This window comes from Colossoma macropomum, unplaced genomic scaffold, assembly GCF_904425465.1.
Source record: "Colossoma macropomum unplaced genomic scaffold, Colossoma_macropomum, whole genome shotgun sequence".
Classification (NCBI taxonomy): Eukaryota; Metazoa; Chordata; class Actinopteri; order Characiformes; family Serrasalmidae; genus Colossoma; species Colossoma macropomum.
The window spans coordinates 16,276,207-16,298,671 of record NW_023494791.1 but is presented as its reverse complement, the minus strand read 5'-3'; the positions used below and the strand labels follow the sequence as shown (position 1 = coordinate 16,298,671).

Sequence of the window (22,465 nt, the reverse complement as noted above, 5' to 3'; positions counted from 1 at the left end):
TGAAAATCTCTCTGTCTTCATCGGGAACAGTTTAATGCCCCCCGCTCCGGCTCTCCATTTTCCCAGGGCTGCCGTCACAGTTTGGATGGACAAACATTCATATCTGAAAGAGCAATCAGCTTTTGATGGACAGATGGAGACTGCGCTGAAAGATAATGATATGCTGCTTGAGTGAGTCATCTGCAAGCATGGAATTTCTAGAAAAAAGAACAGACTCTGTAAACTTTAACCCTTTTCTCATGACACTAATTCAGAGGCATGAAATGATAAATAGGAACCTTTCATGGAACAGATAAGCTTTCTGTTGTGTGCCTTATTAAAGACATAATGCACTCAATTATAAATCTTAACCAAAAATAAGAGTATTTCCAATTTATTAACAAATATGTATTCATTACATAGTTACTATTCTAATAATACTTATAATAAAATCGACTTCAAATTCTTTGATCACTTCAGAGAAGAAAACATGATGTGTATACAAGATAAATTACTTTGATTTAATTAATTCTCAATAAAGAATCAAAAATGCTCTGTATGCAACATAGGCAATTGAGTTATGAAAATACATGTTTATATTGTATATATATCTCTATGTTCGTTTTTTTCCAAAATATCAGGGCTATCACAGCCATTTATATTCTCGGAGTGTAAAAAACACAACAGGAACAATTATATTGTGAGGATGCCAGTTTGCACTGTTCATTTACACAATTTTAAAAATGATCAGTTATCTGTCTGACTGGACTCAAATTGTATACAAACTCTTCAAACACAGGCATAAAAAACACTGCCTAAAAACAGTTTTAGTCAGCTACATGTTCTTGACGTTGCCTTAAAAAAAAATACAATAAATCAAGCTCTAAATTTCTTAATGCCTACATGCCATATTCATTTGCTGACATTGCTTTCAACCAATGCATCCCATAAAAAAACAACAGCCCATTCACTCACACCAATTTAGCTGAGGCCAAAATAACAAGTGTAATCCAATACAATCATATCCTTTGCAAAATAAAAGACTCCAGAAGTATGGTCACAATTCTTGGTCGGCCTTGGTTGGTGACTAGTGCATATAAATAGGAAACAAAGGAAATTTCTTTTTTTTTGCTCTTTGAAAGAAAAAAAACAAAAACAAAAACAAATCAAAACCAAAAAACAATGTGATCACAATTAGAGAAATAATAAAACAAAATAAGACATCAGAGTTTTGTCATTGGTATATGAAGGCTGTTCCAAGGGCCCATCCACAGCTCCTCCTCATCTGACAGTGTGTGGTCACTCGGAGTCTCAAAAGTCTCTTTGATCTCCTCTTTGTCCACAGATGATTCCACCTCCTGCCCACAGCGCCCCAGGTCTTGGTCCAAATGGGCCTTAACAATGTTGGACTTTGGCCCTATTCTATCTGGGCCTAATATACTAGACCCTAAGGACCCACTGGAGGACCTGGTGTTGAGGTTGCTGTCAGCCACAGATGAAAGCATGGCAGTGGATCCTATAGTGGGCCCATTATCTGAAGTGCTATTTAAAGGTAAATGCTCCTCATGTGTAACTCCTAGCTTTTCCAGTTTCTTAAACTGTTTGCCTAGTCGGCCAGGCGAGCCAAGTTTTAAGTTATTCAGGTAAGGTGGCCGCCGGGTTCTGATGATAGTACCGTTCTGTGCCAGGTACACTGAGCCATTGATGTTGCTGTGGCTGTTGACATTAGCTAGACGGTTTCGCTGGACATCTGGGCCACTGTCCTCTCCAGTAGTTGTGGACTCGCCCTCGCCCTCCCCCTCCACGACTAATTTGATCCGCTTCTTTCTGCCAGTCTGAGAATCAGAGACAGAGAGATACCGAGAGCATTAGACAATTACAGTTAAGTTAAGTGAGTCAAAAGCAATATTGACCTTTAGAAAAGAAACAAAAATATTCAAGAAAAAGGAAGTTTCAGAGGGAAGGATGTATTACAGCACACTCAGTTTCTACAAAACAAAGTGAACAAACAAAGATAAACAACTTTCCTTTTTGAAAAGAGAAATTTCAGAAATGCACACCAGAAATGGACAGAGAATTATCATCCTTGTCCTCATGCCCATGCAGTTGTGGCAATAGCTCACGCAAAAGTACACCAGAACAGAGATGCTGGCACAGAAGAAAGGAAATCACTGCACTTCAGAGCAGAAACAGATTCAATCTGGTCTTACTTGGGAACACTGGCCCTCTTTTTTCCTTTCTTAGAAAGCTGTGGAACTTCCAGATTCTGATTCAGCATCTGAAGTTGCTGCAGCACCTGACGCTGAGCCACTGCCAGATGTTAAGGCATCTTCGTCCACCTCAGTGATGGGAGAGAGCCCTCCAAATGCCTCCTCTGAGCTCTCGGTCATGCTGCCTTCTGTGCCATAAGGAGACCCTGCATATGGGCTTGGAGCTCCTCCACTTCCAGAAGCTGAGGCACTTGACCTTTGTGACACTGCTCCCTCACTTAGCTCGCCTGAAGACTCTCTACTCTCTTCTGTAGCCTCTTCCTCATCCTCTTCCTCCTCCTCCTCTTCTTCCGATCCCTCCAACTCCTCTTCACTCTCCTCCTCTATGGTGTCCTGGGAGGATCGAGTAATGACTGATTTGCGAGATCGACGGCTTCCCCCTGCCGATCTGGAGCTGGTGGAACTTCTCTCACTGCCACTCATTGAGACGGCATCTGACCCAGCATCTTCTGAGCCGGACGCTTCCTCAGACCCACTATGCATAGAGCTTCCTGATTCCATCTCACTACTGCCCATGCTTCCAGACACAGACTTTTGTGAGGACCTCAGAGAAGACCGAGCTGATGAAGCTTGGGATCCCATAGAGCTGCCGCCAGAGCCACTGGCACTTTCTGAGGCACTAGCGCTGGATCTAGCACTACCAGAGGCACTGCCACTAGCACTGCTCCGTGCACTTGATCTCTCTGAAGATCCTTTACTGGCTTCAGTGCGTGAGGATTTCTTGGACGAGCGAGCGGAAGACATCTCCGATCCAGACGCTGACGCTGCTTCAGACTCTTTCGATTCCATACTTTTCTCTTCGTCTTCCTCCGATTCTTCTTCAGAATCTTTTTCAGTGGCAGAGCTCTTCTCTACACTGGATTCTTCCTCAGTTCCTGATTTTTCAGTTCCAGATTCTTTTTCTGTTCCAGAAGCTTTTCCGGACTCTGACTCCTCCTCTGAGCCTGATTCCTCCTCTGAGCCTGACTCTTTCTCTGTCCCTGACTCTTTCTCCGTCCCTGACTCTTTCTCCGTCCCTGACTCTTTCTCTGACTCAGACTCTTTCTCGGTTCCAGACTTTTCAGTTCCTGACTTTGATTTGCTTTCTTCGTCAGATTCCTCTGGTTCTTCTGGCTCAGACTCAGAGTCAACAGTGCTTTCGTTAGCATCGTCTCTGTCCAGATCCACCTTTAGGTAATCTTTATCATCAGTGGAAGCGGCAACACTACTCCTTTCCGATGATTCATCTTCTTCTGAACCTTTCTTCCTGCTCTCTGCTTCAGACCCACTCCCGCTAGCTTCCGGCTCACTGACACTGATGGACACTTTGGATTTCCTCTCTTCCCTCTCAGATTCAGCAGCAGACTCATCCTTCTCACTGGCAGAGCTTCGGCTGATGCTACTCTGGGACCTCCGTCTGATTTGCAGTTTCCTACCTATATTGATTCGTTTCAGGACTTTCCCTAGTCGAGCCCTAGCTGAGGACAGAGAACCATCAACAGAGCCTGTCGGACTTGGTCCCCCTGTCAGACTCTCTTGACTGCCAATACGGCGTGCAGATGTCAGCTTGGCATAGTCTTTGTCCTTCTTGCCCTTCCCAAACATCATTGGGAAGATCTTGGCCTTCTTCCAAGGTGAGGTGTGAGCCTGCTCCCCTTTTTTCCCTGCAGCAAGCAGCTTACTGAGTTTCATGACAGATTTCAGCTTCTTCGCAGCTGCAGACTCCCCTGCTTCTGCCTCTCCTTCGACTTCAGCAGGAGCTTCTGGCTCCGCTGGTTCAATCTCATCCTCTGGAGGGAAGTCCCTGAATCCCACACGTTTACCACGCCCACGCCCTCGCCCACCTCTCCCTCTGCCCCGACCCTGTAGTGAGATAATTTCCTTTGAAATGATTTCGTCAATTCAATCTGCACTAAATGTAGTGTATTCTAATAAGTACATTATTACCATGTGAATGTTAGCTTGTGTTTATGTTTAGCAATAACTGTGTTGGTGTACATGTGGAAATTAAAAGCACATTTGAATCAAATAAACTCAATCAGTTACTTTTTCAGTGTATATTAAACCCTGGTCCTGCAAAAAAAATAATCTTTTATTTAGGTGTCAGTACTGTAACTGTGCAGGTTACAGGGAAACACAGCTGTAATGCTATAAGGTCTACCCAACTCGTCCTCTAACACTTTCAGTACCGGATCCACACTTTGTCTATTACACATTATGAAAAATCAATTCACAAAATTGACATTTACACTGAATTCAATTTGCATCAGCCCCATTATCTCACCTCTTTGATCTGGCAGTAATAAAAATGTGCAATATTACCTCTGGGCCATAAGGACTGTAGTAGTAGCCATCATCCTCCATGATGGCCTCTCCATATTCATCGTACATGGGAGAAATCAACCTCCTGCGGCTCCCATACGGAGGATATGCATCATACCTTTATGGGGACAATCAGAGTGCAATAATAAACAGCATGAGCCTTCAAGTCCACTTATGTGACTAAAATACTTTCAACATATATAAACATAAAAGTAATAGATATGATGCTTAACTCTCGAGTGCTCATTTCACTCAGAAACAGCCATTTATGAGCTCTATAGTCAAGATGTACAAAAGAATGGAAATTACAGATAAAACACTATGAGGTCGACCCAGTTATCTTTCTATGCATCCCCTTCTGCCTATGTGAGGTCACCCCTGGCAACAGACAGAGCCACTGATCCTGGGCTTAAAAGCTTAACTCCCATTAAAGAAGCTCTCGCTCTCTAAATAGCCATGGATCTCGGTTAGTCTGGGTCACTGTGAAAGCTTGAGTTTTACAGATCTATTATCCTGCAAAGGTGGAGCTTTTATTTGTAGTCAAATCTGGATGATTCTGCCAATTTAGTTTTTATTTAAGTGCACATGACGTTATAGCCATATCAAAGTAACTTATATGGCTAGAAGATGAGAAATTGCTACATTTGGTAGATAGTCAAGTGCTGTAAGAGGTTTATGACAGTTCTGCAATAAATTAGTATAATAAATGTAATGTAGTTATACTTCTGCAGTGAACAAAGTATAAATAAAAAAAAGTCCCCTTAGTGTCAGATTAAAACTATCAAAAACTATGACTATAGTGATTTTGTTCAAATGTGGTACAGTAAATCCAACTAAACAGGAATAATTAAGCTCTGTTCTAATGTTACATGCATTTGGTCAGTCTTCTTTACATACTTGTAATATGCACAGAAAAGCATACTGTATTGTAATTTATTACAATATGATAAAATATTGTCTAATTGATCCCCTCTCCCACATGCAAAGAAAAGAAAATGTATTTGTAAATGTATAAAGTTGATAGTATATTTACATATAATTTTGACATTTGACATTTTAATACGTAGACATACATGTGTACATATTGGCACATATTCAAAAATGGCACACTTAAATATATTTAGCAAATATATTTCAAAACAAAAATATAAGAAACATTTAAAAACTTATCTTTAACTTAGCATTTAAAACTCTATATCTCGTGGTGTTTATCTTCTAATTTGATCTGTTTCATTTTCTTCTGATTCTAAATAAATACTTATGATTTATTGTAGAACCGTTTTATCTCCTGTCTGTAAAGCACTTTGAGCTGCCACCAGCATGAAAAGTGCTATATAAATAAAAAATATTATTATTATTAATTATTATGTTTCATCAATGTCTAAAAGCACTTGTGAGTACATTTCAAAGGAAAGGTGCTATATGCTTTGCAAATGTTGAAAGTTTTGTATCATACGACAAGTTGCTCGAGTTAGATAGATCATAAAGTACACTAACAACACCTGTGTACAAGGGTACTGAGGTTGAAGTGTTTTATGTGTAGTATGGTGATGAGAGCTTAGTCTCAGAGCACCTCGGCCATCAGGCCATCAGATTCCATCTGTGCCACGTTACTCCAAGAATATCACATATGCATGAGACTAATTACTTAGGGCTAGGTAACAGGAGAAGCCAAAGGGAGATAAAGTGCAGTGTCTGATTCTCAGGTTTTGAAATGCCTGCTAGCCAGGGAGGCTCAGATCCTAATGAACCCACCTGGCTTAACAGAGGAAAGATGTGGGATGCTGATGGTGCTTTAAGCCTTTCATCTTGTCAAAGTATCCACATCTCCCCTGAGCGGCTGAAGCTAAACCTTAAACATGCAGTTCAGTGCACAACATTTGCTCAGCATCTGTTCTTATGGCGATGCTGCCTAGTTCCCTCCATTCACCATATGGGCTGGTATAAGTGCCATAGCTAGTTGAACACCCACTCGTTTCTGTCTCCCACTTTCTCTCTCTCTCTGTCTGCCACCTTCTCTGTGTTTGTACATGAGATGCTCTTTTTGTTGTGTGTTCTCAGAAAACTGTTTTCAGCTTTCGAATTGCTAGCCAAGTCAGTTTCTGTCTCTGTCCCTCTCTGAGGGATGGATATCATCATGGGCTCAGGTGCCCAGTTCAAGACTGCATAATTGAACACATTTGGAGGAAGAGAGCACAGCAAATATGAAGGATGAGGAATTACAGACGGGTAGAACAGAGATGGAAAAGAACGGAGAGAGCGGGGGCTTAATGCATAAACTCTGCTCCTACAATTGATAATTTCTTGTACTTACCGTGCCATTCCCTGAGAAGCTCTCAGGGCTGGAAATGTCACGAACCGTACTCGTAATGGTTCAGTTAGAAGTGAAATGTATGCAATGTCTCCCTTATCACAAATGTCACTGAGCAGTCAAGACATGTTTGGTGTCAAAAATGTGCTTTTTTAGTTTTGTACTGGAGCAATGAGGCTAATGTAGCGATTGAATTACTCATATTAGTTCTAGCGGTGTCAAGGTTAATGCATCATTAATAAATAATTACAAATAAATTATAATACTAATGATTATATAAATGATTGTAAATGATTAGCACCAATTATTTTTTATATGCTTTTAATGCATTTTCTTAGTTCAGGGGTCAGCAACCCAGATGGTAAAAAGAGCCATTTTGTCCTTTTAACAAAAATCAAACCTCCTTGGGAGCCATCAGTATGTGTTCATGTCCTAGTATAGGCTAAAAAACAGAAAATAAATGGAAATGCAGACTTACTTAGCTCTGCTTTAAGCTTTAGCTCAGCTATAGCATCTTTTCTCACATCTATGGCAGGAAACTTTTTCCACAAAGCTAGAGTAGTTTCTTGTAAAATGTCTCTCAATGTTTAATTTTTTACAAGGCTGAAGTCAGCTTTTCATTTGAATTTTCCCGTTTCAAGTTAAACGGTGCCTACGCCACAAGAATGTAACTGCTGCTTCGAACGAGAAGCTGTGTGTTTAGTGTTCGACAGTTTCTCGTGGCAGATTAAATGTATCAGGTAACCAGCTGTAGTGATTATAAATGCAAATAAGTCTCCAAATTATAGATGTTTGTCTTAAATGTCTCTCTTTGCCGTTTCATTAGCTACTAGCTAGGCGAGATTCTTGTCTGTGTTGCTGTAACCAGCAGTCCGTGCACCGATCTTCAGGGTTAAAGGGTGAATTAGCAGTTCTACATTAACTCCAGCATTTAAGACCATTTACTGTTAAAACTGTGTTAGAACGATCAGCAGAGCTTTGTTTTACTGCGAAGGAGGATTATGTTATTTTTACCTAAATCTAGTTCTGCTGTGGAGCCGCAACAGGGCAGTAAAAGAGCTGCATGCGTAAAAGAGCTCCAGAGATGCGTCTTGCTGACCCCTGCCCTAGTTTCAGCCTGAAGCCTAGCAGCTACTGAAGTGACTCCACAGTTGTAGACATCTCGATCAAATACTGCTTTTTAAAGGCAAGAAGTTCAAATCATGGCTCTCTTGATGACACCAAACTTATTTCCAGCTACTGACATGGTGAATTTGCTTATCACTGAAGTATATCGACACACAAGTAAGCAAAACATAGTTCAGATTTTTGCAATCTCAGTAATATCAGTAATTTTAGTACTAAAGAATACCCTCTGCAGTCTACATTGGACAGTGCATGCAGGAGAAGTAAACTAACAAAAGCAAAGTGGAAAGATACAATTACCCTTGAAACAAGATGTAACAAAGCGAAATGCTGCATTCACATGATAAAAAAATAACGTTATTGTTAATAACGTTAAGTAAGCATTATTTATTAGTTATATAATAGTGAGTAATAAATATATTCTAATGAAGGTTACTTTGTTCACTCATGTTGCTATAATAAACAGCAGAAAAGTAAAATCTTTAATTTTTTGTTAATTGCACAACTAATTGTGATTATTTTAATCATTTGAGAGCTGTACTTATTTCTATCACTAAAGAGACAGACTTTGAACATCAAACATGTCTTGACTGATTAACTACATATGGGATAAGGAAGAAAGCACAAGCATTTCAGTTTTTACCAAACAATCCTTTGATCCCCTTCTCTAAACTTGAATTTTACTAGGAAAAATTACATCCTCCACCAAAAGGGCCACAGTGACGGGTGCACACTACAGTGATAAAATGTATTATTTTGATCAGGCCAGTCCTGATTTCACTAGAAGTGCCACATTGTTCGCAAAAGTCAAAATGTGGAATAGTTAGCGTGTGTTAAAAAGAATGGTCTTTGTAAACTACTGAAGCATAGCCAACCTTCAACAGTGAACCACAGCATTTTCATTTCAGGACAAAGCAGTCCAGGGAGCGCTGAGTCATTACGAACCATAATTTCTCTCCCTCATGGTGGCAGAGCAGACATCAACAGCCATGTGAAACTGTAGGTAATTAGTTGGCAGTGCTGTCACTGCCATAGCTGTGCACTGCCCTCCTTGGCTTTGCAGCAGCTGGCGATGCAGAGAGCGCTGCTCAAGAGGCTACGCCTGCTTAATGCACAGCAAGCCGCACCAAAAACGTGAGTTAATGGACTACACTTCCATATGTAGCCTAAATTTAATGATGGGAATTTTACTGGCCCAGTGTTAAGCCCACATCTCTAGTGACTAGCTTTGATGATAACACAGCTGCACAGAGTCCCACAGAGGGCTGCTGAAGAAGAGGCCATGAAGAAAATTCACTCCTCTTACAGTTCTGCTTCTACACGAGAATAAGGTTACGTAATAAATACAGGTGATTTTTAAACCTCCTGAGAGTCCACAAGTTTTGGTTGTATACTAGTGATGCAATGATACGCACATTTTATGATACATTTTTGCATCATGAGACAGAATTAGAAATGAAATGCTAACATAACTTCATCATTTATTTTATTTATTTATTATCATTATTTTTTTGTAATTCCAGAAATGTTATCCATTCCCCAAATCAGTGCTTGTTGAAGTAATTTTCATAGAAGACATAAAAGAAATAAATAATAATAACTTCTAAGCAAAAGTGTAAAATATATATATTACATGCTGAACGTGGGTGTTCGGCAAAAACTAGTGTTATTACGGTTTATAATAATACAAGAAACAAAAAAGTGTGGATTTATAAGGCTACACCCCAACATTAAATGAACTGAGCTTTGCAAATAACTGTGGCTCTTCTGGAATGAATGCGAGAGGGGGTTTTCCTAAATGACTCCCAGAAAACTGAATTCAATACTCTTTACAACCAAGTACTGGTATAAATCAGAAGCTATAAACATCCCTGTGGAGTTATTTGTTTCACCCTTTTAGATATGGCACTTGGCTGCTGCTTGAATCCAGCCACTGCAACTTGTGTTTTCCCCTCGCTCTAATAACTGACATGCTTAGGTGATGTCTTCACAAATGAGTTAGCACAGCTGAGATAGCAGCTCAGGTATCTCATATTCAGCAATGTCAGCACACTGTGACCATTCAGTCCACCACTCTTTGCCCACCATTATTGTACTTGACTGGGAAACACTTGGATAAATTACCAGCTCAAGCTCGCTCTCTTCACTCACCATTTTAAACAGCTTGGCTAATCAAATATCAAAGGCAGACAAAGCTGAAGTTTTTATTTGCAGGCACCAGAGCGTAATTGCTATACCATTTAAGGTGGGAAGGAAAATTTACACCATGAAATCTACTGTATTCGATTCACAGCATGTATCATCTTGTGATTCTCATATAAAAAAATGTTTTTAACTTAATAAGTTATAAAAAAAAATAATCATATCGTAACACCCCTGTTGTACACTGGACTGCAATTTTAAAAATCTGGTCATCACACGCACCCATGCACTCACCCATACTCACACAGTGTACAGCATAAAATTCACTTTTTTGATTTCTTGACAGATGCACACTGACTTTGCCATGAACTCACCCTTGATCATAGTTATAGTAGTCTTGTGCATAGTAGTCTTGCCCAGGGTCAATACCCGACTCCATGGAGAGTGCCTGAACCAAGAGCAAAAGTGACCATCACATACTATATCCCAACAAGGCAAAAACACATACTGCAGAAACAGTGGCATGAATGGCACAGCAGAGTTAAAAATGAACCCAAAACATAATAACACATTACTATTCAAAAGTTTGGAATCAATGTTTTCAATAAGATAAAATCAATTTTGTTGCAGATATGTATATAAAATTATTAAAATAAAATGATGGTAATGTATAGCTGTAGATCATTCCATAACAACTGAAAAAGCTGTGCAGCACTGAGGATTAAAGAGGAATTCTACAGATTTTTTTTACAATTTCTGTATAATTAAATCATTAAGAGGGGTTTGATGTGAAATGCTCCACTGTAGTGTAAAATACTCTCAGAATTGTTCACAGTAGTGCTGTAAAACAAATCAGATTGTTTAATGCATCTAAAAGTTACTTTACGTAAGTTATTACATGAATTGGGAAGAAATACAATTTCTAATCCCTGAAATATTGTTTTTGATAGTTTTAGAAAAAAAAAAAAGACCTAAAATGTATTTTTTAAAATACATTCGCAGCAGCAAGGTGCATGTAAGTTGTGGTGGGGCAAAACAGTTTTTCTAGCTATATTCCACATGTATGCCATTCCACAGATTTTTCAAAATGTATGCATATTTCAGTCACTGAGATGTAAAGATCTTGAGTTTTGGTTCTCTACAATTATCCACTTCACAGCAAAACATAAGACCTTTACATTTCATAATTGGACTGAATTACGTAGAAATTTTGAAAATTGTGTCATTCCGCTTCACGTTAGAATAAACCTAATATCCACATTGCCTCATATTTCAAAAGTGGTGATCAAATCTGAATTATTTGATGATTTGATAATTGGAAAAGCAATAATGATAAAAATAACATAATTACAGTATTATTTAATATCTTCATGTTGTTTCCAAAAAACGTCAATTACTTTAAAAATAACTTAAAAATGAACTTAATTAATTTGAATAAATTCTATATTAAATAAAGTACCTAAAACATCTTCGATATCTAGCTTATAATATTTCAGTCTACACTACATAAGATGTCATAAAACAACAAAAATGAACAGGACAAGCGATTCCAATCTTTTGAACAGTTGTGTATGTGATATATTAAGGATTAATATCTTTCAGCGAGTTGGACACTTAACATGAACTAGATGAAGAGTTGGAAGATGCATAGTAGCCTGTGCACAATGATGAATATAGTGTCAACTAGCTTATAAGCTGTTGTACAGCAGCTACCTGCAGAAGAGAGAATGAGTGACAGGAGAACGTGAAGAGTTTACATGCAGGTAGAGGAACACAGAGACTCTACCTCAGGCCTGAGCAAAGATGGCCTCAGCAGCTGCTGTTGCTAGCAGAGAAGCACAGTGAGGGAGCAAAGGGATAGATAAAGAGAAGAGGGAGGGAAAAAGAAAAAGAATGACAAGATCAAGAAAGGACGTGTAAGAAGACAGACGATCGTAAACATAGAGAGAACATCGGGAGGGACGAGACAAAAGAGTGATGGATGTGTGGATTAACCCTTCGAGGAATAGAGGTATTGTTGTTTTGCTGTGCTATTTAAATGTAGGTGATTAACTGCATAGTTTGTGGGATTACATTTACACTGAGCTCTGTATCAACACGTTTGAGTGTGCACTTCTGATATTGTTCCATTTGTTTTGATGTTACATGAAAAACCAATGGCAAAAATGTTTTTTCTTGCTGCAAAACAAGATCGTGTGCACAACAATAACATTTCATCAAATTCAAAATGCAATATCTCTTCATCTCTTTACAAACACCATTGTGGTGCCATTTGGCATAATTTCTCAGCTTGTTTTAATGAGCGACATGTGAGGGATAATACTGAATTACATCATGCTTTTGTTATTGTCGGCAGTAACTGTGACTTCTAAGGGTTAAGATGTAACAGGAAGTGAGGAACGTAAAAGTGTGGGATAACCAAAGCGGGTTAAAGGTTACAGTGAGGAGGTACAGTGGGATAGAGGAGAGAGCAAGTCAGGGAAAAGCTCCTGCAGGGAAATGAAGAACAGCACAGTGGAGTGGAGAATCTACTGGCTTAATAAGTTGACATTAGAAGAGCTCAAATGTTAAAGTTGAATGAGGAGGAAAAGGGCAAGTCTGGCAGAAGTATGCAGTGTATAAGAGCTGAATCCAGCACAGACATAACATCTTCATACATCTCTTTCCTTTACCTATCTCAGGGAAATAATGTAAAGCATGGACGCTGCCACTTGGCAGAGATTAGATAAGGCTTTTCAATAACAACACTGTCCTCGTATCTCTACCACTGCGTAAAAATGGAGGTAATGGCAGGCTTTACTATCTCTCCCTCCATCTCATTGAGATTCTAGTCTAATTCTCCCTCAGGCGCTATTGGCAGATTAGTGTGATGAGGAACAAGGAGCTTTCCTACCTTACATGAATAAATATGAGCAGTCCCCAAATAAATAAAGCATTTCATACCAGTTAACAAACAGAAGAAGGACATACCTCTCTGCCATATCCACGCCTGGCATGCGATGGGGGAGAAAAAAAGAAAAAAAAAGATTAGAATAGAAGCTCATATTGTGCTGTCCAGTTAAATGACTCTATTGTTATTTTTATTACTTACTGTGCTCTTACAGTATGTGCTTATTCAGCCATAGAGTTTCTTTTTTCGTCTGAGTGAATCAGCATTTCAATTCTCACTATTCACCATTATCAGAGTGTCAAGAAAAGAACAGACTATGGAAATAGAGTTGGTGAAGTGGTGATGAAAAGCATTTACGCACAGAATGCACCTAGAGTGGGAGCACATGAGGTGCTGACACAAGCAGTTTACCACCAAACAACAGACCTTGGGGTCTGTTTATCTCCCCTTATTCTACGTAACTTTATACACACAGGCATACATACACACACAGGCATACATACACACACATGCACACATGCATGTGCACATTTGTCTTTGTACAATGTTCAGTCACAGAGTCACACATAGGTCCCATAACTGTTATATATACACTACCGTTCAAAGGTTTGGAATCATTGTCATGTTAAAAAATTATTTTATTCAATGATAACTGCAGTTATTATTATAGTTATTACATGATATAGACTGAAATACTACATAAGCTAGACACCAGAAGATTTTTTATTCAGTATTCAGAGAACTTTTTTGGGAACATCAAAAATTATTAAATGATAAATAATACACAATAATAATAATAATACACTTATAGTCATTTCTGCCTTAGATTTGATCATCATGTTTCAAGGACATTTTGGATGTTCATTGTATTATAAGTTCATTCTCAACATTATACACGTTTCTGATTAAGTTATCATCTACAGCTCTGTTCGTCATTCTGCACAAATCTAACATTTCTTAATTTTTTTTTACAGCTTCCTAAAATTCCTATAAAGTTGAAGAGTAAAAGAACCATAAATTAAATCATTTTAGATTTTAGAATTTTGTTTATCTTACTGAAAACCAAGATTCCAACCTTTTGAATGGTAGCGTATGTAAGTACTTATATGACAATTTTCTATGCATTTTCTAAAGCTAAATTCAATAGTCACCAAAATCTTTTCTGTAAGTACATCCCCAAAACTTCTCTCAATCTGCCCAAACCACATCCAGGTCTTCATTAAGGTCACACAGACTTACCAGTTTGGTTTAGGACACAGTGTGACTGTAAACTACAAAAACAAACAAAACCTTAACATGTGGCTGAAACAACCTAAAGCCACTTTAGACAAAAGGAGTTGTGTTGACATTTGATGTAGGCATATGAATGCTACAGGTTGCATTCATGATCTCTGTCGTTTCTATAAGTAACCTGTGGCCTTATGCTTTTCGTGATGGCAAAAGGGAGTCGGATTGTGTGGGGGAGTTTTGTGCATTTGTACTTCACAGTTAAATAACACTATGTCTTAAAACACATTAGCACATGTGACCTTAATGAAGACCTGGATGTGGTTTGATTGGGTTGAGAGAGATTTTGGGGGTGTAGGATTCCTAGTGTTAGCAATGTAAGCCTCACAGTGCTAAACTAAAGGAGCTCAAAATGTAGACTACAAAAATGTCTTGGCTGACTGACTACATCTGGGGTAAGTAGAAAATTGTGTAAGTCTGATTTTATGCCAATGTATTCCTTCAACCTCAGTAACCAAAAAGAAATGATTTTACCCTTTCAGTTTCCAAAAAAATTAAAATTATTAAATGATTAAAATTATTTAAAAACATTTAGTAGGTTAGCCCTGTTTTTATCTGGTTTTCAAAGAAAGATTTGTTTGAAAAGCAGAGAAAGAACTCGTTTTCAAACATTTTTGTCATAAAAATGTATGAAAACAAACAAACAAACACACACACATTCTTCACAAATGAAAACAAATGCTCAAGTTCAGAACCCTAACTGCTTAAGGTCAGAGCATAATTCTCAGAACCTTTATTCAGTACTGCCTGGAGCACTCACAGTCAGCAATATACAGTGAAAAGCAAAAATATTGAGACAATAAGGTCAAATGGGTTATTTTTGTAATATATTCATAAATTTTGTATTCTAGGTCAAATGGAAAAGGAATGTCAGTTTTTTATTGCTGGTCAGTGTTTTCATACAATATAAAGTATATATTTTTTTTGTTTTGGTCTGTTTTTTTGGGGATTTTTTTCCCCTCCCACACTTCAGCTGAGCAAAAGTGTTGGGATAATAGTATGAAAGGTGATTCTTCAGGTGTTCCTTAATTGTAAACATAAAAATGCCGTAGTTGTAGTAATCAGAGTTTGCATTGGTTTTGGTTTGGTTTTGGTTGCATCTCGCTGTGCTCTTCTACAGGGAGAAAAATGAAGACTTAAGTGTTTACTGACTTGGTGGAATGGAGTGGTGCTAACTAATGCAGCAATCCATCTCCACTTCTCTGCCTTAATCAACATTCAAACATACTGAAGCTCAAGCATACTGATACCTCTGAAAACCTTGAAGAGTTAAAAATAAATAAAATACAGCAAAGAAGGAGAACTTTCTGTATATACTTCTTTGAGTCTTCAGGGTCAAGAACATGTTAGTTTTACTTAAATTTAGTTATTACTCTATGAGGAAAAAAAGATTTGAGTAAAAACAATACATTACTTTTGTAGATGATGTTGTAGCAGGACCGAGAATAAAGACGTCCTCTTAGTCCTATGCATAGAATCTGCTGATGTTGTCTGAAATGTTCTTTTTGCTTACTCTAAAATTGGTGACTACCTTGAATAAATTGGGCCTTTTGTCTTCTGTTTGTCCCCAGGCATGTTGTTATTCTCTAGTGTTTTGGCTGCGATTGCGTGCAACCAATGCAGTAAACATATTCACCCGAATATGCTGCGTGTCCAGTATTTGTTTGCATGAGTCAATATTACAGTGACCAAACAAGAAAGGCAAAAACTGCAAAGCCCCCTGGCCTCAATTTACAAATGCAATCACTCTCTTTCTCTATTTCTCTCTCGCAAACAACGGAGGTAAAGCTAGCCATCCTGATTAAATTACAGAAGACAATGCAAATATGCTGGAAGATAAAAAAAATAGGACAAAAGAAATTGTTGTTGCTATGTTTGAACTACTACCTTTATATTAACAGGAAAAAATTACATTTAAAGGTCCCATTTAATTGACAAATAAATTTTGTAAATTTTGTAAAAAACCTTTAAATTTTTTCACTTAGTTCTGTTCACTTTCCATGCAATTTATATTTTAAAGCTGCAAAACCAGCCTATATTAAATTGTTTTGTGGTGTCACAAAAACAATACATTGACATATGTCCTCTAATTTGGCCAACATCAGTTTAACCCTGCCCATTTGCTCTGAATTGGACTGCTTTTTGAATAAGTTGCAAAACAGGCCAGCCAATCAGAACAAAGATCATTTAGATGTATCAGTCATTAACGCACAGTAACAAAACTAATTCTAAGGGATTAAGAAAAGTTGTTAGGAAGAAAAGGAAAGAAAAGAAAAGAAAAGAAAAGAAAAGAAAAGAAATCAGGCAGTGTTGGTGTGAAAGTGATGCTTAAGTACATGCCGGTTTATTTGTAGGAGGTATGAAGGTGATATTAATAGGAATAGAGTGGACAGAGGAGAGGTAGGAGGAGAAGCTGAGGGCAGTAATGCAGATGGAGAGACACAGGTGGAAGGAGAGAGGGAGAGAGAAAGAAAGAGAACAGGGGAGTGAACAGGAGTGGTGTCAAAGGCAGACGGATCAATCGGCTAATTAGCTCTGTCGCCGGTGCACACAGACATCACAGCCTCGCTTTCCCCCTGCTGAGCAGATCTGATCACGCATACAAAGTGACAAGTCCCTGAGGACTTTACCCTCCAATAACCTCTCACACACACACATATATATCCTCCCCACTCTCTCACACACCTTGCCTCATCACACCAAGCACTCTCTACTGCTCTTCTCATTACAACAGATGCTATAAAATACAACAAATCATGTACCATCTTCACTAATCATTATAACATTTCTAGCACCAGATCTGGTGAAACATTTGACTCAAAAGTGACAAATGTCATGAGAATAATTTCAAAAATCTGTCACAAGCGAAGGACAAGCCATTAGTCTTAACATATTTAAAGGAATACTCCAGTGTTTTGCAATCAAATCTCTGTCTGCCATTTGTGCAGTGTGTGGTTGTTCACAATGAACAACAATTTTGATCCATTTCCCTGTTCTTACTTAATAAAAAAACAAAAACCCTATTCACTCTAAACACCTACAAGAGACAAAAAATTGTAAATAAGAATTTATGCAAAACAGGTATTTCTCTACAAAACTTCCATGCATTCTTTGGGAAAATGTATTTGTAAATTAAGCTGTAAATCTGCATAATGTGCTCTTTCAGAGATGGGACTAGTTTCCCAGAGGGAATAATTTGTGGTAATACAGTACCCAGGTAGTGGTGTGGTGGTCTTTTCACAGATTTCTGACTGATACCAGATGGTACATGGACACCAGAAAACCTTTAGGGAAGTGAAAGTAACCAGAATTGCTTTGAGCTAATTCCAGGGTCTGAAAGTTGGATAAAACTTAAAAAAAAAAAAAACACTTTAGTAAGATATTCTTTCATGTCTGTCTCAACCTGACTCATGCATTGTTAAAGTGTAATGGTTGCAGTTCTAAATTTGTGTTATATGCTTGTGTATTTCAAACATTAAGGCTTCTGTTATTATGTTTTAAGTAAGTTTAGTACAGAGGAGTGAATATTAATTAATGATTATGGGAATCAATCATACACCACAGCTCTGAAAGATAGAGATCAGGTTGAAAGCCACTGTAATATTCTTTTTATTGAAGTTTCCAAAAAGGCATGCACAATCTGATATGATTCTAACCAAGGATGCAAATGACTAACCAATTAACTGTTAACTGGCAAATAAACAGTAGTTTGACCAATGCTATTGGTTAAAAAAAAGCTTCATTTACTTTTACTTCATTTCCAGTAAACAGCATTTCTTATTTAAGTAGGTGAATTTAGCATTCAAGCCGAGAAATGTCTTTAAATTGTATGCATGAGGGAGTAATAGATGACTGATTCTGCTCGACAGGCCTACTAAAAAATGAACATGTAGCTAAAAATAGTGTCACTGTTCGAGAGGACAACATCACAACTACAATGAAGTAGCACATCGAAAGCAAACATCTCTGAGCAATTAGAACCACAACCATGTTTTCAGAGAGAAAGTGTGATGAACGGCAATGTGAGGAATTCACACATGGGTGTGCAAAATTATAGAGGCGTGGCGGACAGTGATGGCTAATGATGGTTATATTTTCCACTCATTACTAGCCCACAAATTTCAAGTGAATATAAATGAGTGGAAAATATAACTTTAGAATTTTAGAATAAACAACTTTCAGCGGCCAATTATTGTACATTCCGGGTATTACATAACATATAGTTGTCAGCCCCTGAATTTGAACAAAACTGGGTTCCTATGTAGGATATATTCAAGATGATTTCAGACCATTTACTTCATATACATGCTGACATCTGGCCTCACCAATACTATGTTACAAGGTCCATGCAAGCAACATTTTTAAATGTCTGAGTGCATTAATCCAGAATTCACTTGATTAGTGTGCTCATAAATGTGCTTATATGAAGTATGTTAAAATGGCTTTGAACACGACTCAGCCAATCAGATTTCAGAACCGGTGCTATCCATTTAATAATTGATATTTTGATGGGTCGCAACTTTGATTTTAGGCTTGTGGTTAAAGACTAATCACCAACTAAGGACAGTCAGTTATTGGTCAAAAGAATTTGCCAAAATGTGCATCCCTAAATGTAACTTATGTGGTCTTATGGGGTCTTAGGGTCTGAGTATCTTTGGTTATTTGATTTTCATTTCAAAAACCAGTACTGAAAAACGGAAAAATAGGTTGATTCTTGTTTTTGGCTCTGTAACTGTAGGTGGAAACTGAAAAAACAGCTTTGTTTAATAGTTTCACAAGCTAATCATAAAATCAAATTACAAACAAACATAATGGAATAAAGGGGCTGTATTTCATGTATCCAAGTTAAATTTTTATCACACCAACCAGAAATATAGTATATAGTATAGCATAGTATAGTATAGTGGGAAACACCTCTGCCTTCTGTGCTGTAGACTGGGGTTCAATCCCCTGCCTGGCAAGCACCTTATACTATACCAGTAACAGTCCTAGGGCAAGACTCCTAACGCTATCTTTGCCTACCTGTGTAAAATGATCAAATTGTAAGTCGCTCTGCCAAATGCTGTAAACATGCAGAGTGCACCTATGGTTACAGCAGCACAAAAAACAGGCTGTCAAGTTTTAAAAAATTATAAAGACAGGAAAGATTGGGCATAAGTGTTGATAAGATAGTTCTGGCATGCTGGTGGGCTATATTATCTATTACATTTGTATAGGAATTTGCATATTTGATGTGCATATTTTGCTCTATCTGCAAAAAAATGAAACAATAAGAGTAAGGGACTCCCATACTGGACTCACACCATTTAATTGTGAAATGAAAGAGAAATGAAAGTTGCCCAATATAAAGATAAGAAAAAGAGCAATACTGTAATGTCACATCGTCAGAGGTAAACTTGGTTATAGCAAGTGTGTTATTGCTCCAGACTTGAGAATTAAAAAGGTGAGCTGTGGACCATCTTGGGTTTACGGTGTTCTTATGATACTTATCATAAAGACTGAAAGGTATTTAGTCCCCTGAGAGCTACAACAACAACCAAAGTCTTTAGTTCATTACATTAAATCAAACTGAGGCTGTGTTTGACTTACTGTTATTTACACATAGAACAACAGAAATTGTAATCTGTAGCATTCATATTCCAGTGTGACGCATGTGCACGTTCTTTTTTTTTTTAGATAGAGCAGACAGAGCAAAGCTATACACGTCAAACATACAAATGCATACACAAAATGTAATACAGTCTACCAATAAGCCTGAACAACAGGTCTGCTTTCTGTGCATCTGTGAGCATACCTGCACTCTGCATGCTTACGTCTCGTTGGTGTGACAGGAAACTTTGAATTTGGATAAATAAAATATGACCCATTATTCCATTTCTGCTTGTAACTTGATTTTATAATTCTTTTCTGACAACTATCATTTTTCCACTGACGATATCAGAGCCAAAAATGAAAATTGACCCATTTTCCCATGTTTCAGTACTAGTTTTTGAGAGGAAATTTGAATGACCAAAGCTACACAAACCTCTTAGATATATCTGCCCCATCATTTAGCAAAGACATACCATATTTAACATTCAATGTACTTTGCCTTTTATGAGAACAAACCCCATTTACAAGAGCAAATAGGAATGTGTACATACACGTCACGATGCATTATCTCATATTTCTGTCACATCAGTCTCAATTTCCTACTGCAATTGTTGTGTATCACAAACTCACAACAAACTGTGCTCCAGTCCTTTGACTCCCTGTGTTTCTCTATCATGAGATTCATTAAAGGCTAAAAACTATGAATAATATTTCTATAATTTCTTTTTTCACATAAAAAGTCATATTCTGACAGATAAGGATGCAATTCATTTTAATAATCATAGCCTTCACAAATATCTCAGGCTCTGAAACACGCAAATCAACTCAGATAAGTTTGCTTTAGTAAATAAATCATTTGGACTCCACATTTAATAATGCGGCCTGAATAGATGTCGTCAGGCTCATGGGAGGGTGTGTGCAGTGGGAAAAAGAAGGGCGCTTTCTGTGTACACAGAGAGCTATTCATCCGAAGGCGCCCTGAGAGATTGATTGTGTTCTTGCCAGAGTTGAATGCAGCTGGCTGGTGGCAGGGCACACTTTTCCTGTCATCAAACCCACTGCCTATTATCTCTATTGTTTGAGCTCAGTGCACTGCTTGACTCTTCTTTGATTTCCGAAAGGGCAAAAACATCCGTGAAAGTGTACAAAAACAGGCCGACCTGAGGAGGTCTGACGCCGTTTGACAGCTCTTTAGAATAGTTATTGAGTACGATAAGTATGCTAGTGAGGAAAAGGGGCACCATAGAGGCTGTGAGAGATTAAGATGAAGGAGATGAATAAGCACACAGTAAGCGAACAGAAGCCGAGAGCAAAAGATCTATTGGCTGCTTTTGTCCACTACTAAAGAGCAATTGAAGGGGAGTGCATAAGGAGAAGGATGTGAAGTTCAACAACTCACAGCAGAACAAGGACAAGAGGAAACACACATGCACACAGTGGGCCTGTGGTCGAACCTTTATAATGCACTTTCATTCCATACAGCAGTACAACCATTGATATCACTGCTATAATCTTTCTGAATATATGTGAATATATACACCACACCGTCATATATTGATTTTTATGGTCATACCCTCTATCATCATCATTGTCACCACAATCGTCTCATTCTAAAGAAGCATAGTAAAAGAAATGTAATGACTATGACTGAGTGCATGAACATGTTCAGCCGTAGAAATATGAGCATAAATTTGATGTAGGAATGTCACAAATTAGGTATGCACTGATGACTTTTTCTCACCCGATACCAATTCTTGGATTCAGGATATCCATCAATACAAAGCACTGAACTGAATATTTTTTTCCAATTTAAATACACTATATATCTATTTTAAGAAATTTTGGCAGTTAAGGATTTTTAAAAGGAGGGACAATCGACAAGCATTTCATAGTCCTCCATATTCTTCAAATTTATTCTAGGGCTATGAAGACTAACTGATCACTGTAGGTATCTTAACTATCACCTTATTATCTGAAAATGTTTGAACTACATTCAATTGATGAAATGTAATAGTATAAAATAGTTCCTTGCTGCCAAAGGTGGTGTGAAGCACAAAAGAATTAGAAAAGCTTGTCTGTACAGGGCTTATGTTCTGATGCACTGTCATGGTTTGTTAAAAAAATGGGGCTTTTATTTTCACATACTACAGCACTTTGTAGATAAACACATAGTGCATTTCAAACTGGCGAACAAACACCTATTTGATCATCTTAAATAAGCAAGTTTGTCTCTAATGTGATCACTCATAATCAATAGCTGTATGTAGAGCATTTAGTTCCATCAATAAAAGCAAGTCAGAAGTTGATGATTATCGCATTTTGGAATGACACTTTTCCATTTCAGAGCGACTGTGTCAAACAAGCAGTATTGATAGTGGATCAGTCATGTCTGGCAGATAATCGATCCATTTAATAAGGTCAGTATCGCTGCTGATACCATTCTAGTGTATCAAATTGGTGCATCCCTACCAGAAATCAGTCTTGTTAAGTCACACAGTAAAAACATCAAAAAAGAAGAGAAAATTGCTTTTTAAGAAATACTTTCAAGAAACTTGTAAAGATATAAAA

At 37.8% G+C, this 22,465-nt stretch overlaps 1 protein-coding gene across 1 annotated transcript in view; it reads right to left on the bottom strand.

The window, feature by feature from the left end:
- Nucleotides 1–1,709: 1,709 nt before the first annotated feature.
- The window catches only part of pcdh15a (protocadherin-related 15a), a 227,642-nt gene continuing 206,886 nt past the window's right edge, over nucleotides 1,710–22,465 (bottom strand). Inside the window, exons 34-39 of the mRNA XM_036574114.1 lie at nucleotides 13,099–13,117; nucleotides 11,915–11,953; nucleotides 10,503–10,576; nucleotides 4,551–4,668; nucleotides 2,190–4,091; nucleotides 1,710–1,814 (exon numbers count right to left, since the gene is read on the bottom strand). Coding sequence (XP_036430007.1) covers nucleotides 2,220–4,091; nucleotides 4,551–4,668; nucleotides 10,503–10,576; nucleotides 11,915–11,953; nucleotides 13,099–13,117 — 2,122 coding nt within the window. The 3' untranslated portion in view covers nucleotides 1,710–1,814; nucleotides 2,190–2,219. The remainder of the gene's footprint in view (nucleotides 1,815–2,189; nucleotides 4,092–4,550; nucleotides 4,669–10,502; nucleotides 10,577–11,914; nucleotides 11,954–13,098; nucleotides 13,118–22,465) is intronic.